Here is a 17,503-nt window from a genome sequence, read left to right as displayed (position 1 = left end):
ATCCTTCAGAAATCATTCTATTAAGCTGATTTCCTGTTCAAGAAACATTTATTATTATTATCAATATCTAAAACAGTTGAGTACACTTTTTAGAATTCTTTGATGAGTAGAAAGATCAGCATTTATCTGGGGGGGGTTATGTGACTGGAGTAATAATGCTAAAAATCCAGAAAATTCAAGTAGAAAACAGTTATTTTAAATAGTAAAAAATTTTCAAAATATAACTATTTTTGCTGTACTTTGGACCAAATAAATGCAGGCTTGGTGAGCAGAAGGGACTTCTTTAAAAAAACATTATTAATCTTACTGTTCACAAACTTTTGACCGGTAGTGTATATTTGTTTTATAGCCTTCAATTTGCAGTTCAGTTTGGAAGAGAACATGTTGGGCAACATGTTGGTTAACTTGCTTTTATAAAACACAGAAAATAAATATGCCTTTTTCATCCTGATTAATTAAAGAAATAATCAACACATTAATCGCTTATCAAAACATCCACTAGTCGCCCATGAAACTGTTATTCTGATCTCTCAGACTGTCTGCCTTTCATTCATCTTTCTCTGACCAAACATTATCTGAGGGCACCAAGTTTTTCTTCTGCCTCAAGTCTCAGCCTCTCTACGTCTCAGTAAACCAGAAAAACATGCAGAGATGGCAGCCGGCCTCAGTGACCCAGCCTATTCAAACAACCAGCACACTCACACAATTAATCACTCACACAGAAGAAGCCACACACCAGCAGCCCTGAATCTTCACTTGTACAATATCAACCCCAACCAAGCACAAACACACGGACAATTAGCTTCAGTTCATTGCTACTGCAAGACCACGCACGCATACGCACACTCACTCAACTACAATAAAACACACCATGTGGTGGAAAATACAGAGCTACTTAAGTGGCTCTCGAGCGTGCGTGAGTGTGCACATGTGGGTGTGTTTATGCATTTTTGTAGAATGCAGGGAGTTCTCATACAACAGTCGTGTACTGTGTAAACGTCCTGCTGGGGATTGAATCTGGCTCTAGCACAGCGCAGGAATTTGGTTGGACAGGTTGCACGCTCAGCATGAGGGTCTTCTGACCCAGGATCAGAGCATTCCTTTGATAAGTTGGCTTTTGGAAAATCATACAGCTGATCTTAGATCAGGTGCAGATGTATATCCGCCTGCATCACGCTACAGGGACAGGTTGCTGCGATGAAAGGTCTTCATGCTTATGTATATGAAGTGATTTCGTGCCATTTTAACATTTCACAGTCCTGGTTTAGCGACGCAGAGAGTCCGTGGCTGGAGAGTTTTTTGAGAGGTCCGCAGTTTCCAGGAAAATGATAGTTCCACTCCACTGTGCCTCAGTTCCAAAACAGTTTTGATTGGGTCAGGGGTTTTAATGACAGAAAACAAGCTTGTGGTATTTTGGAAAAACTGCCGTCTTTGGAATCCTTCACTTCTGACATTGCGAGGCTGCATGTGCGTGTGAGAGAGAAAGAGAGCAGGAGAGCGGATAAATGATAAAAGAAAGAGAGATACTGTATAAAGGGATGCAGAGAAATAGTGATTTGTGGTGGAATTAGGGAGGGAAGGTTTCGAGCACTTAAACGAGCACTCTCGCTCCTTCGGCCAAATGAAAAATTAATCTGCTGGGACTTCTCTCGGACGGACAGATGAAAGAAAGGGAACGGAGGGGGCAAGGGGAGAGAGAGTGAGAGTGGAGGAGAGATACAGAGAGAGAAAAAAAAAGTGCTGGAAAGGGCAGAAGTGGAAGAAGAGGTCTGTGTTTTTGTCGTCCATACGGCTCTTGTTTCAGCTCCCTTTTCCCTACTTCATTTCTCCCTTTCGCATTTGCTCGTTTTGTCTATTATTAAGCATTTCGCCTGAAGAGGATCTTATATTTTCAGACATTCCCACTTCTTTGTTCCCGCCCATACTAATTCATTCCTAATTTATTGTTTTTTTTTCTTTTTTCTAGCCTCTTTCCCCCTCACGTTCTACGGTCACTTTGTCTCTTTCAGGTCACGGTTTTTTGGGCCGTCCGTTGCGCGGCAGGTTCTCCACCGTGTTGCTGAGGCGATACTTGACGATGATGCTGTGCACGGTGGATTTGGGCATGCGAAGCTCCTGCCCGATTGACCCTTCCGACTTGCCGTCCTTCCACAGGTCCACCACCCTCTGGCGCTGCAGCACGTCATGTTCCTTGGTCTTCAGGCAGGATGAAGCTTCTGTGGAGGCAGAAAGGGGGCAGACTGTAGACACTGGGGGGGGTAGGGAGCGGTCAATCAGCGGCATAGTATCAGTCCTCAATATAGAGAAAACAGAAAAACCCATAGGCTGGAAGGAGGCCTTCTCTCGAACAAAGAAAAAGCACAAAATCTCCCAGTTTTGTGTCTCCCGCCAGAGTGAGGACATCCACTAGCTGCGAGAGCAGTGACGCACTGAACTGTCACAAGGTAAAAAAAATAAAGTAAAAAATACATGTAAAAATAATAGATGTTCGGCCATTTTTTTGCCAAAGAAATCTGCGTTGACATAACGTGTCTAAAACCTTTTGCTCCATGAAGTTCATGACATGTAAAACGCTAAGAGTTTAAGTGGCAATGACTTAAAAAAGAAAACAAGATGTGCTCGCCAAGGTCTTTATTTTTTGACAACTTTAAGAATGATTGAGGGAGATGTTACAGGGTCCGCTAGGATTTTAACAGAGGCAAAGCGGAGCTCACACTCCATTTTGTCTCTCTCCTCCCTCTCACTTCTTCCTCTGTCTTTCAGAGAGATGTCTGAGCGGCTCCAAAAAATGTCCTATTATGGAGTACGTTAAACAGATCAACACAGTCTGTCCTTCATTTTTCTCTTTTCTTTTATATCTCTTTCTCTCTCTCGTTTTTTGTTTAGTCTGGCATGCTGTTTTCATCTCGCTCCCTGGCTCGGTTTAAACTGGGGTCACCGCAGTTGTCTTAATCAGGGACCAGAGGGTTCAAACGGGCCCCAAGCGGGGCATATTTTTAGCCAGGCAAGGGTTCAGCGTGTACAGCCTCAACAAACCCAATCAGCCTCTACACCCACCAGGATCTGAAGTCTGGGGCTATTTCAGTGACAGACAGAGACTGAAAGAGAGAGACACAGACAAAGAGGGAGCGAGCGAGCAAGAATCTAGTTCTGCCTCCAGGGGGTTTAAAAAACCGGCGCAAAGGCACAAGCACATTTGTGTTTCTTTCTTTTTTTTTTCTTTTACTCTCTTAAAAATATCTGAGTAGAAAAGCAAAAAAATGTTCCCTCGGCTGAGCGATTCCTGGCACGGCTACGGTTCTGGATAACTGTAATGACATTTTCAGAAAAAGCACCATGGCAAGAAAATATGCCTCCCTTAGACGCTGTGGTAGAAAGATTGGTATCAGGACACTCGATCCAAAAACCTTCGACTCTGTACGGGTAAAAACAGTCGGGACGATGGACGGAATTTGGCCTCTGATAGAATAAACATAAAACGGCAAACAAAAACAACTCCGTTTGTTCTTCTCAGTGCTTCCTGCACACATATGCTGTTACAGAGCTAATATTGAAACAATAAACTCACTGGCAGAGCTAATCTGTTCTCTTGGACCAAAGATGGAGAACGTGAAATAATTTGGCCAAAATTCCACAGGGGCCCTCTCAAATTAAAATGCAATTAAGTGTGCTAACCAGAATCATATTTTTGCAGAAATATGAATACATAAAGTGTGACTTATGTCAGTGTTTTCTTTTCACTTAGGACAGAACATGTGCTTGCATTTCTGAACAGTGACATATTGAGCAAGGACTACATTTGCAACCGTGTTTACGGTTTAAAAACTAAATAGTAAACTACTAAACGCTGAAATCATTTCAGGCCCATCAAAAGTCTGTTAATGGATTAAAGCTTTTTAGGAAGCAAACACTACATCTTCAAAGAGCTTATGTCAAATCCAGCCTCTCATACACTGACCTCACAAATTATTGTGAAATACAGCATTTGTACACCCACATATACGCCCACATAAATACAAATAGACTGAGAGGGAAAAAAAAGAGGGAAGTTGAATCGTGTGGATTTTGCCACGTAAATCATGGTCAAGTTATGAAGTGCTGTCCACTAATAAATCACTGCTTGCTACTAAAACTAATAAAAACACTTTTGTTCTTTGAAATACAGCTGAAATAAAGTAAAATATCAATATCAGACGAAAAACTTAAACTAAGAAGTTCCGAAAATTACAAATGTTGCCTTGGAAACTAAATGAAATAAGTTGAATCACTAAGATCACTTAGATTACTGAAAATAAATTAAGCCTAAATAGTAATATAAAAAAACCTATAAAATATCTAAAATGTATACTAAATTTAAAATGAAAATTAACACTGAAAATATAAAAAAAATGTTAATAATATCTATAATAGTATATAAATAATGCTAAATTAACAGACTGGTGTAGTCTGGTTTACAGATGACTCTTTTGAACTGATTCTTTTAAGAAATCAGTTAAAAAAAAACTCGTATTGGTTTCAATCTGTGAAACATCTGCTGCATGAACAGCTCATTTGCTTACTGACTGGATGTTTGTAGGAGTAAAAGAAGTCAGTATTGTTTTGTTGGAGAAGTTTGCAAAATTAGAGCTGCAAAACGATTAGTCGTGATTAATCGATTCAAAATAAAAGTTTATGTTTACATACTATATGTGTGTGTACTGTTTATGTTTATTATGTATATATAAATACACACACATATATGTATATATTTAAAAAAATGTATTTGTATGTAAACACGTTTTATATTATATATAAATATGTTACATTTAAACATTTTCTTAATATATACATGTATGTGTGTGTATTCAGATATACATAATAAAACAAACTTTTACTTGAATTGATTAATCGCAACTAATCGTTTTGCAGCTCTAAAAACATTCATTCATTTTTGCTGCTAAAACCAAATTCACTGGTGTTTTATATGTGTATTATGCATTTACTTACAAATCTGCTTTCATTTTACTAACGTTACCAAGAATTCCTCAGCCCTCGAAGGTAAAGTACATTCTACACCACTTGTGTCACCAAAAGAAATTGCACAAATGACTGTTTTCAAACAGGTTTTCAGAACACTCCCTTATCCATCCGTCATTGGCTGGCCTAAAAGTTGGCTCCGCCCCTTACTCATGCTATTGGATGCTCAAACTTGCAAAGCAATGTTTTGATAGCACCACAGAGCCACAGTTGTAGAAACTAACAGGAGTAGACTGGATTTGGTTGTAAAGTTAAAAGTTTTATTTGTTAATAGAAAGAATACTGTTGATAGGTTGCCTAAGATAATCAAGTGAATCTTGCTTCAAACTTTTATGAAAACAAACTTTGTTTTAGAATTACATGTACTAATAAATAAGACCAGGAGACCAGGTATTAAGAATGTTGAATTTAACTACTAAAAGAACGTGAAACATTATTATATTTTTTACCAAGAATTCCTCAGCCCTTGAAGGTAAAGTACATTCTACACCACTTGAGTCACCAAAAAGAACTGCAAAAATGACTGTCTGCAAACAGGTTTTTAGAACACTCCACCCTCCATCCGTCATTGGCTGGCCAAACACTTGGCTCCGCCCCTAACTCATGCCATTGGATGCTCGAACTTGCAGACCAATGTTTTGATAGCACCACAGAGCCACAGTGTTTACATTTTTCGGCAGAATCAACCTATGAATAGCCTACTTATAGCTGTCTCTGCATATTAAGCTGCGAGAGGAGAATTTAACATCCAAAAAAATGAACTTCATTTCACCATCTAGCAGATGCTCTAATCCAGAGCTGCTTACAAGCAGTACTTTGTTTTCAAATTTTGAGACTGCCATGATCAACAGATGGTAAGCAAATCTGCCTTTCAAATTTAAACCAACCAAACAAACACATCAGTACCCCCAGCTGGTCAAAACAGATTTCAATTAGACTCTGAATTAAACTTGTCATTTCAGAACCTATCTATTTCTTACAAAAAAGACATTGAGACACTCATATCATGTATACACACAGACAGCACAACACACACAGTTGGACCGTTTCTAAAATCATGAAAAATCAAATAAATAGTTTTACTGCCTTGAAGTGCTTTTGTGCACAAACATCTCATGTTTAATATGAGCAGTTAACAAACACTGATCTGCTTTTTCATTAGTGCAAATAAAAAGCCTTTATGATGGTTCAGAGTAACCAGAGTATGAGATCACTGGAGGCTGTTTTGTTGTGCCTTTCTGGGGACGGTTCAGCAAAACTGACCTGATATGAAAGCGCCAGGGGGCATCTGGCTGTAGTTGGCCCCAGCCAGAGTGAGAGCCGCTGAAGGTGCAGGTGTGAAGGGAGGGCCAAAATTTTGCGGGGTGGCGTATGGGCCTGGAGGAATAGGCTAGATAAAGAGAGAAAGAGAAAGAGTGTGTGTCATAAACCAAAGGGCAGCTTTGAAACACTACACATTTTATTAATGGCAAATGGCTGCAACATATAAGAGAATATTTACTTTTTTATATAATTTATTAATTCCTTTCAGTATCATCAATTTTGAACAACCTGTGGCAGTATAATTATTCAGTCCCTCCAGAATTTCGCAAATTTTTTTTCGCGATTTTGTGGGGGTAATTTCCAAAAATTTGCGCTAAATTTGCGATGTTTTTTTAATAATTATGATAGCACATTTACCAGATTATATTATGTTAGATTCATAATAGTCTTACATGACACAAAGAACTAACAAAATGTATGACGTTTGTTTATTTTGCTACGAAACAAACGACAACAGGACAAATAAGTTTTGTCTGCTGCTGCTGCTACTGTTGTTTCATGAATTTACAGCAGGGGTCTCCAACCTCTTTTACACCACGGACCGGTTGCTGTTTAAAAAATATTCTCGCGGACCAGGGGGACTATAGGCCTGAAATTAAAATTATTACAATTATTATACTGTTATCAGCACATTTTGAAGTAGATTAGTCTCTGAGAGAATATGTGCCGTGAATGCAGCGTTAGAAAACCCTTTATTTACTTTGACTTTCTGTATAGTGAATTGTAAAGTTAAAACTGTAGTTAAGACGTTCACCAGCATAACTATTGTGCAAAGTTTGATATCCATTGGCTCGCCTTCATGGTTTAAAACAGAAATACTTCCACTATTGCAACGTAACCGCAAACCCCCATGCTTATGCATCTTAAACGCAGGGAGACGTGAAAGAGGAATCAACTTGGTATCCCGCGCTGTCTGAAACACTTTTCTGTGCTTGTACGCGCTTCGGGCGTATGCAAGAACAGCGCGCAAGTAACGAATCGAGTTCTGTTTCGTTTCTCCTTCTTGTGGTTTTAAATACCTTGAATGTGTGCATTGGCAAATTAATCTGCAAAATCACATGCCGAACGGTGGGGTCTTGACCGTGACCATGTAATAGGCTAAATGACAGATCAGAGACAATGCTTCAGGGAAACTGCTTTGCCGGTCCAATGGCAGACTCCAGCGAAAGTTTTGTGTTCACTGTTTCACACACACCAAACACGTGCGCATATCTGTATCTTAAAAAATAATACATTACAGCTTCAGTAAAATTTGTTACATTTCAGTTAGTAATTATAATTTAGTGTTTTTTTAAATTAATTAATTAATTTTTTTTTTTTTTTTTTCTTGTGAGACCTTCTTTTTTGCGATTATTTTACAGTGAAATGTCAACTTATGCAGGATCACAAAAAATGCGACGTTGCTGATTTTGTGATCGTGGAATCGCGAAAAACAGGAGGGTCTGATTATTTACTATCTGTGTGAATGTGCACATTCATGTGTGTTAGTGTATTTACCGGTGGTGTGTGTGTCTCATTGCCTTTGTTGGCCAGTCTGCTGAGGATGCTTCTCTCTGACATCTGCAGGCGGGCTGTGATCGGTGGGACTCTAGAGAGAGTGGCTGGGAGCCGCATTACATCTGCCTTCATGTCACTCAAAAGCTCTTCCAGCTGGTTAAGAACTACAAAAATATCCATCATTACAACATGAAAAACTGTAGAAACTAACAGAGTCAGAGAGGACTTGGTTGTAAAGTTGTAAGTGTAATTGTTAATAGAATGAATACTATTTTTATAGGCTGCCTAACATAATCAAATGCATCTTTTTGCTTCAAACCTTTATGAATACACTTTTTTGGAATTACATGTACTGATAAATAAGGCTAGGAACAGGTATTGGGAATGTCGAATTTAACAACTAAAAGAGCGTGAAACATTACTGTATTTTTTACTGTATACTCTGAAATTCATTAAGCCTGAAAACAATTAGAATAAATATTTCCTAAACACAGTCACCTGCTGTTTGAAGAAAGATTCTGAACATTGTTGTTGCTGTTAACTAAAAGCGAAATTTACTGAATTAAAATAAAACTGGAATAAAATGAAATATAAATATTACATGAACTTCAATTTGAAATAAACATTAGTAAAACTTAAAATTAAAATGAAAACATAAAATGAAATATTCAAAACATGACTAAAAAAATTACTAAAACTAAAATACACTACCAGTCAAAAGTTTTTGAACAGATTTTTAATGTTTTTTAATCATTATCAGCTTGAAAGCCAATCGACAGTTCAGAAAGCTAACTAAAAGTGACATAGTGAACTCTAATGGTCAAAAGTAAATTTATTGTCAGTTCTCTCAGCAATCGCAGACAATACTACATGTGATAAGCCAATGGGAACTGGTATCCAATAAATGGTTTATCGGTAGAGATTAAACAACACGCTTGAGAAAACTCCAGGACATTAAAAATGCCTTGTGTTCTTAAACTGTTCCCATATCAGAGCTGGCAAGAACACCGGTCCCACTGGATCTATCCAGAAGCCTTTTATCAGACCCTTAAGACGCCAGCAAACTTTGTCAGAGTTACACACAAACATATTCCCTCTCATTTTTCATTTATAGATACTTATGAGCTAAATCCCACACAAACACACACACACACACGCTTTCCTCACCCTTATGCAAGACAGCATTGGCAGGTTTGTTTCCTGCGAGCGATTCCTTGCTGAGATGTTGATGGGACTCGGCTAGACATTCAACCTCAGCAAAGCGAGCATTCAGGGCCATGGCCGGGTGAGTGGGGTCCTGGGTCATGTTGAGGTATGCAGCCCGACGCAATTGCTCCTCTATCACCAGGGCCTGCTCTAGCAACTGAGAGAGAGAAAGAGAATGAGAGAGAGATCTTAGATCTAGAGATGTGTAAAACTAGATGTTTAAAAAATTAGTCATCTAGTTGTTCAGGCAACCGACTAACTACTTGATGTGGCACGACAGCTAAAAATGACCATCTAAATTTGTATGGTAAAAAAGCAACGGTGCTTCAAAAGACATTAAATTCAAAAGAAACGCTAAATAAAGCACTATATATTTAAACTAAAAAAGTTGGAAACAGTTGGAAAGCTTTAAATTAGGGCTGTCAAATGATTAATTGTGATCGCATACGAAAGGAAAGTTTGAGTTTGTCTAATAAATGTGTGTGCACTGTGTGTAATTATTATGTATATATAAATGCACACTAATAAATGTATATATTTGAGAGACATATGTTTTGTACAAAATATTTGTATTTATATATAATATAAATTACATATAAATATTATAATAAATACATATACTTGTAAATATTTCTTAAATATATACATGAATGTGTTTCTATTTATATATACATAATAATTACACACAGTACACACACATATATTTTTGTATATATTTTATATGCAATTAATTATGATTATTCGTTTGACAGACCTACTTTAAATCTTTTTTCTCAGAAATAGAAGCATCTTTTGTAACAAATTACCATCACGTTTGAATAAGTCATATTGTTCACCTAAAAATGAAAATTACCCAATGATTTACTCACCCACAAGCCATCCTAGGTGTATATGACTTTCTTCTTTCAGACTAATGCAATCAGAGTCATAGTAAAAAATGTCCTGAATCTTCTAAGCTTTATAATGGCAGTGAATGGCTGTTAAGATTTTGAAGTCCAAAAACGTACATCCATCCATCATAAAAGTGCTCTACACAGCTCCAGGGGGTTAATAAAGGCCTTCTGAAGCGAAACGATGCATTTGTCTACGATCCATTTTGTTCCAGTGGAACGTGGAAGTGATGAATGCGGAAGTACAGAGAATAGAGCAAAATAAAACACTGGTCATGAATTAAAAGTTTCCTTTGCTGTAAACAAAACTTGGTTCACGTGAGACTAGCATATTTTCACCGACGTCCTACGTTATCCACTGGAATGCCACTCTGTCATGAATGTGCATAGATTATGGGTTATAAAGTTTTAAATATTGATGTTTTTCTTACACAAATGCATTGATTTGCTTGAGAAGGCCTTTATTAACTCCACCTGGAGCCGTGTTGAGTACTTTTTATGATGGATGGATGCACTTCTGTGGATTTCAAAATCTCGACCATTCATTGCCATAATAAAGCTCAAAGTCAGGACATTTTTAATAAAATTCTGATTGTATTCGTCTGAAAGAAGAAAGTCATATACATCTACACTGTAAAAAATGACTGTAAATTTAACAGTAAAAGACTGTAAAATGCTGTAAAAACCTGTTAAATGGTTTAGCGATAAGTTCCCCTACTATATACTTTTAAAAAATGTACTGGACATTGCATGTAATTTTACGGTAGTATACCGTTTTTTGAAGATTTTTTGTACAATCAGTTTTGTACATTAGGGTTGTATGTTACATCTGAAGTTGTTAAATAAATGTTTATTGCATTATTTCAGTTTCATGTGTGTTACTATGATGGGTGTTTAGTGTTTGTGTCAATGATACTACATATGACACTACATATGTTAATATTTAAAAGCTGCTTGTGATGGGCTTTGGTTCATCATGTGACTTCTCATCACCATCTGCTTTCTCATCACCATCTGCTTTCTCAATGGATTACAAAGGTACAAAACAGATTTCAGTACGTCAGTAGGTTGGTACATTAACATTATATCAATTAATGAATTACGTTATTTAAGTGTAGATTTAAATTAAAACCGTAACACCTACAACGTTGCTACCGTATTTTTTTCTCAGTAAAATTCTGGCAACCACAGCTGCCGTTTTTTACTCTAAATTGTACCTAATTTTTACAGTGTAGGATGACTTGAGGATGAGTAAATCATGGGGTTATTTTCATTTTTGGGTGAACTTTAATGCATCCTTGTCGAATAATAGCATTTTTAATGCTAAACTTTTGAATGGTAGCATAAACCTTTTCATTACATCATCTAAGCACAAGCACAATCCCAAATTCCTGCTTTAACAGACAGCGAGGAAAACACAATGGAAAAAGTATCACGGGTGAAAAAGTGAAGAGGCTGAGAGAACAAAGAAAGATAAAAAAAAAAAAGAAAGATTGAGAACACAGAGCTGGATTGAGGGAGAGTGAAACACAGGCCTCAAAATAATAGAGAATTAAGAAATTTATTGAACAGAATTGACAGAAAAATTACGTTTGGAACGATAAACCGTTCCAGTGATTTATGAGCATGAGAAAGCACCAGCTTCCAATTAAAAGAAGTTCCACTGGAATAACGGCGGGTCTCAGGTTGCTCAACGCATTCGGAATTATGTAAGCGTAGAAAGAGAAAGACAAAGAGAGAGAGAGAGAAAGGCTGAGAAAAGAAAGGAGGATGTAGAGAAAAGGATATGAAACATGTGATGAAAAGAAAAACAGGAAAAACAATGAGACATGGCTGTTTCACAAGAATGCGTGTCAGCATATTCAGGTTTTGTGCTAAAAAGATCAAATCTTCAGGCAGGAATCATACAAACAGAGCAAAAGGTAAAGCAAGAAGCATGCCAAAACAAGACACACGAGTATATAATTACGAGACAAATGACAGAACAAAAGAAGCAGCTTTCAAACAATGACCTACCGCAACTCGAGACAAAAAAGTGTAACATAACTACAAAAGCCACAATGAAAACCAAATTAAACTCCACCACGGATATCACAACAAACACAAAGTAAAGAAACTAAACACAAAACTTTATTTTTATTCTTTATTTACAACATACCTTAAACCGCCTGGCCAGGAACTTGTTTTTCATCTCTAAGAAGTTTCCCTTGTTGGCTTGAGTTTTGAAAGGTTCGTTTACGATGGCGAACTGCGGGTCGTTCTGAATGTCCTGCCACCGTGCATAGCCGTGGCTTCAGCAGGTCAAGGAGCAAACCTGTCAAACTACATTAGACCATGATATGTGTTCAAATCGAACGATCTTTATTTTCAATAAAAGAATAAAAATTTTGCAGTCTGTATAATATTCGCTAAAAGAAAATGGATGTATTTGTAGGAACGTTTTTTCCATCTCATTTTATGTCCTTGTTCTTCTTGGCTTTGAGCTCTAAACAAACTGTTCATTTAGCAATCGCAGTATAAATATACATTAATGGAACTGGGTTGTTTCTAGGGTGACAGCAGCCTATCTCCAAGGATACCACACGATGCCTGCCAGCAGCCAGAAGTCGTGTCGCCGGTGCCAGATCTCATTGATCTTGCCTGATGAAATGGCCGCCCGCTCCTCGTTCTGCCAAAGCGTGTGGAGCTCTGTGCGTAAAAGACAAACACAACACGGTCAGATACCATTTACAATCTGTTTATACCTGCTGACGAATAAATAAACAAAAGGTAACAATCCTCCGACAACAAAGCTAGCCAGCGTGTAAATCGAGTTATCTAGCTATAAACTACTCTAAGAGTGTGGGCTGCATGCTTAGTGTTTGCTTGAAATGTTTTCTCAGCGCTAGTGAAATGTTTATGGACGTTAAGTATAAACCCCTTGATGTTTAGTTGTTCTCCTTTAAAGTTGTAAATTAAACTACTTAAAGTGATTGGCTTCTGGGAACTGAAACTATTTATAGTAACTGGGTCTGGAAAATAATAGACCGGACAAATGACCGCTAGCCTGCTAGCAGAGGGAAGGTAAATATTAAGAGATGGAAATGTTTAATCAGGGATGCACAGATAAAATATTGCACAGATAAAAAAACAAATAAAATAATAGCAGATACCAAAAAGCCAATTCATTTTGTGTTAAGGCTAAAAAAAAATAAATTAATATTAAATGTTGATACTAGTTTGGATATATTGATAATAAAATAATATATATATATATATATAAATAAATATACTTGTAAATATTTCTTAAATATATACATAAATGTGTTTGAATTTATATATACATAATAATTACACAGTACACACACATATACTAGGCAAACCCAAACTTTTATTTTGCATGCGATTAATTGCGATTAATCGTTTAACAGCCCTACTAGTAATGCTTTACAATATGATGTTATTTGTTAACATTAGTTACTGTATTAACTAACATGAATGAACACTGAATGAACAATAAATTTATTACACAATTTATTAATCTTTCTTAATGTTATTATTAAAAATACAGTCACTTGTTCACGTTAGTTTACAGTGCCTTACATTAACATACACAATTTGTGATTTTAATAATACATTAGTAAATGCTGAAATTAACATTAACTAAGATTAATGAATGCTGTAGAAGTATTGGTCATTCTTAGTTCATGTTATCTAATGTAGTTAACTAATGTTAACTAGTGAACCTTATTGTAAAGTGTTAACGATAGTGTTGGGCAATGATTAATTGCGATTAATCGCATCCAAAATCAAAGTTTTTGTGTACATAATATATGTGCGTCTTCATCTATACATAATAAACACAGTACACACACATAAAGTATGTTATATAAACAAAAACATTTATTTTGGATGCGATTTATCATGATTAATCGTTGTCCAGCGCTTGTTAACAGTTATCTTGAGTATTACATGATGGCAGTTGTAAAAATGAGAAATAAGCATGCACAATTAAATATGCAATGCTGACCTTAAAATCTTCTAATATCTGCTGATAACTGATGCAACTTGCATCATCAATTAAAATATTTACAGTTGCATTTTATGATTTAGTTAACCACTTGTGGCATATCTGGGTAGTTAACAGTTTTGAAATGTAAGAAAAATTCAAATACAATATTTTTTTCTCAAGTGACTTGCATCTTGATGATATTAGTCAGGTGATTGGTGTTGGTCATTACACTCATCTTCAAACAATTTCCCAGAATTTGTGGGAAAATGACTACTACTCCTGAACTCTGCCTTTATATTCTCAATACTCCCAATTACAGTATCCACCCTTACCGCATACCAATTATTCATAGTATTAGTCTCGCAGAGAAATATTGATGTATGCACTTATACAGTATCTGCACACCAGACATAAACACGCAAGTGTACGTTTACATACTGATTGACCATGAATATAAGCAGAATGCATGAAATCATAGGTTTTCGTATTTCAACACAAGTCATTTTAGGAAATAATCAATGGTGAACGATGGAAACTAATCTAAGGGAAGCCTTCGTAAACCACTGACAGATGAAATCACTGCTTGCTGTTCCTGGTAAAACCGCTCAACAGAAGCTAAACTGCTCTTCAGAATGTGACCACACTGTCATTTTACCTCGACAACACACTGCTCCACTGCGTTTTATCATAACAGTACATGCTTCAATTTACATGAGCCAGCACCTTTACGTAATGTTTCCACAATTACCTGGCACACATTGGTGTGCTTGTCAATACTTGGCAAACAACTAACATGATGATTTAAGGATAAACATGGATAAAGGTCAAGATGTGGTAACGAGTACGATGGCCAGACACTTAGAAGCGGCAGAATCGCTACTATGAGTGATGTGATCCACTGAACTAGCAATACGATTATTGCAACTGCATCCTTAAAGTTGCAGGGTATAACTTCTGTGCTATTAGGACCAAGCAAAATTGAAAAAAAAAAAAAAAACTATGTTGCTAAACATAATCCAGTTAGCCCCTACTGGTAGATGTCATGATTACACCATCAGGAAACAAACAACATTTTTCTCCTTTGACTGCCTTTGAAAATTAGTTGTGTGTGAAATGTGTATTTTGCCCACAGCTCATGAAAGTGCTAAGGAAGTCCTGCCAAACAGCAAAAAAAAAAAAAAGAAAGAAAGAAACAAAGGAAAAAAAGTTTGGAATCAGTGAGATTTTTAATGCATTTTAAGTTTCTTTTGCTTAACCACTTGTGGCATATCTGGGTAGTAAACAGTTTTGAAATGTAAGAAAAACTCAAATACAATATTTTTTTAAGTGATCTGCATCTTGATGATATTAGTCAGGTGACTGGTATTGGTCATTACACTCATCTTCAAATAATTTCCCAGAATTTGTGGGAAAATGACTACTACTCCTGAACTCTGCCTTTATATTCTCAATACTCCCATTATAGTATCCACCCTTACTGCATACCAATTATTCATAGTATTAGTCTCAAAATTAAAAAAAAATTATTTTGTGAAATATTATTGCAATTTAAAAATACAGGTTTCTATTTAATATACGTTAAAATATAATTTATTCCTGTGAAGCAAAGCTGAATTTCCAGCATCATTGCTCCGGTCTTTAGTGTCACATGATCCTTCAGAAATCATTCTAAATTGCTGATTTATAATAAATGTTGAAAACTCTTTTGGGACATGTGATATTTTGTTTCAGGATACTATGATGAATAAAAAGAATAAGAAGTTTTCAAGAGGTCAGTACATTTTTTTTCCTTTTTTTTTTTAAAGAAATAATATGTTCATTCAGCAAGGATGTGTTAAATGGATAAAAATCTATAGTAAAGACTTGTATTATTAGAACAGATTTCTGTTTTAAATAAATGCTGTTCTTTTTAACTTAACTTTTTATTCATCAAATCCACCAAAAAATGGTAAAATATATATTTCAAAACGGCAAAAAAAGTTAAAAGAGGTAGAAATATTCAGGACATTTTTTAGAAGTTTACTTTTAGAGATCACAGATATCAACAATGTAGAAAATACAGAAAATATTTTGTGTGTGTTTGTATGTATGTATAATTTTTTAAACCTGTGCACAACATGTATTTATCATATATTCTACATATATTTTATTCACTATATATACATATATATATATATATAGTGTTTTGGTAGGGCTGTGTAAATTCAGCACTGACTTGACGTGGCTGGTCAAAATCATTTATGGCTCAGATGATTGACACAAATACTGAGCACCTCCCTGAGCAAATCAATGAAAGCATTATAGCAGACAAAATGGCACAGCAGTTTTATTTGTACAGTTTCATTTGTATTTACCTGTGAATCCTCCATCTGCGATGTTGAACATAAACCGTGGGCGCTCTATGGGTTTGCCGTTACCTTTGGGCACCTCCTCCCTCTGCCCTCTTACCTCCTTCACAGCATCCTTTTCACCCTTTACCTCCTCTGTGGGCCGATGAAAAAGAAAAACATGTTTACATTGTGTTTAGTTATTTCTTCCCTACATTAAAACAAAAATAAATGAAGGCTAAAATTCAGTCGTACTGATGGCTGCACCATCAACTTTAGGCAAAGTGCTTTTTAAGAAAATGTATGATAGACTGTATAAACAACCTTGACACAGTAGCCTTTCATTCTTCTCTATGCAACTATATAAAGAAAGAGTAGCACTGTAACGTTCACCTTTTTTGACATCAGAAGATTGATCTAATTTCTCTTTCTTTTCTGTTGTTTCTGTGGGAGGTGATGACCCTTCACTCTTCTCCTTTTCTTCTCCAGTCTTCTCTCTTTTCTCTCCCTTGTCCCCTTTCAAAGCCTCTGTAATGACAGACAACAATCAAACACAAATCACAATAAAATAACTGACTGGCACTCCAGCCATTTCCCACCGCAGATACCTCTGCTCTCGTCTTTAACAGATGGAGAATCTGATGTTTTCTCCAGGGAGGCCTCTTTTTCAGCACTCTCCTCCTCTTGTTTTTCTTTCTCACTCTTTTCTTTCGGAGAAGATTGAGAGATGGCAAGGCTTTCTTTTGTTTTTGAGTCGTCAGAAGCTTTTGTTGGACTTTCAGATGTCTGAGCTTTTTCACTGGTGGTTACAGGATCTTTTTCACCCTCTTTAACTGTGGTGGACGTCTGGCAAAAGAGAAAGCAACACATTCTTTTTTGTATGTCATATGTACATAGATGAAATTACTGTTTACAAACAAATACTTGTAGAGGCATTTCTAGCTTCCTCAGGCACTCCGGAATGGCCATTCAAGCTCTAAACAGCCAAAATCATTTTGTATCAAACAACAAATAAATCAAATCAAAATTTCATTATTTTACAACAGATGTTTATTATATTACATTATAGCAGATGTTTAGCTAAGTACACTTAGCTAATGAAAGGTTTGGGACTGTTTGCTTCCTGCTTTTTCAGACATCCTGGAAGAAAGCTGGTTTGCATTACATGACCAAGTGCATGGGGCTAAAACACCCAGTTTGTTGGAGATTTGGGCCTTTATATTTCCATCAGGACATGTTGTGGATTATGGCAA

The 17,503-nt window shown here is 36.4% G+C and overlaps 1 protein-coding gene across 1 annotated transcript in view; it reads right to left on the bottom strand.

Moving 5' to 3' along the window:
- Positions 1-254: 254 nt before the first annotated feature.
- The window catches only part of chd3 (chromodomain helicase DNA binding protein 3), a 57,747-nt gene continuing 40,498 nt past the window's right edge, over positions 255-17,503 (bottom strand). Inside the window, 9 exon segments of the mRNA XM_051113800.1 lie at positions 255-2,216; positions 6,280-6,406; positions 7,837-8,000; positions 9,004-9,199; positions 12,091-12,223; positions 12,512-12,620; positions 16,278-16,406; positions 16,644-16,778; positions 16,859-17,096. Of these exon segments, the coding sequence (XP_050969757.1) occupies positions 2,011-2,216; positions 6,280-6,406; positions 7,837-8,000; positions 9,004-9,199; positions 12,091-12,223; positions 12,512-12,620; positions 16,278-16,406; positions 16,644-16,778; positions 16,859-17,096 (1,437 nt within the window). The 3' untranslated portion in view covers positions 255-2,010.

Source organism: Labeo rohita, chromosome 7 (assembly GCF_022985175.1).
Source record: "Labeo rohita strain BAU-BD-2019 chromosome 7, IGBB_LRoh.1.0, whole genome shotgun sequence".
Lineage (NCBI taxonomy): Eukaryota > Metazoa > Chordata > Actinopteri > Cypriniformes > Cyprinidae > Labeo > Labeo rohita.
The sequence above is the reverse complement of the archived record's forward strand: the minus strand, read 5'-3'. Positions and strand labels throughout refer to the sequence as shown.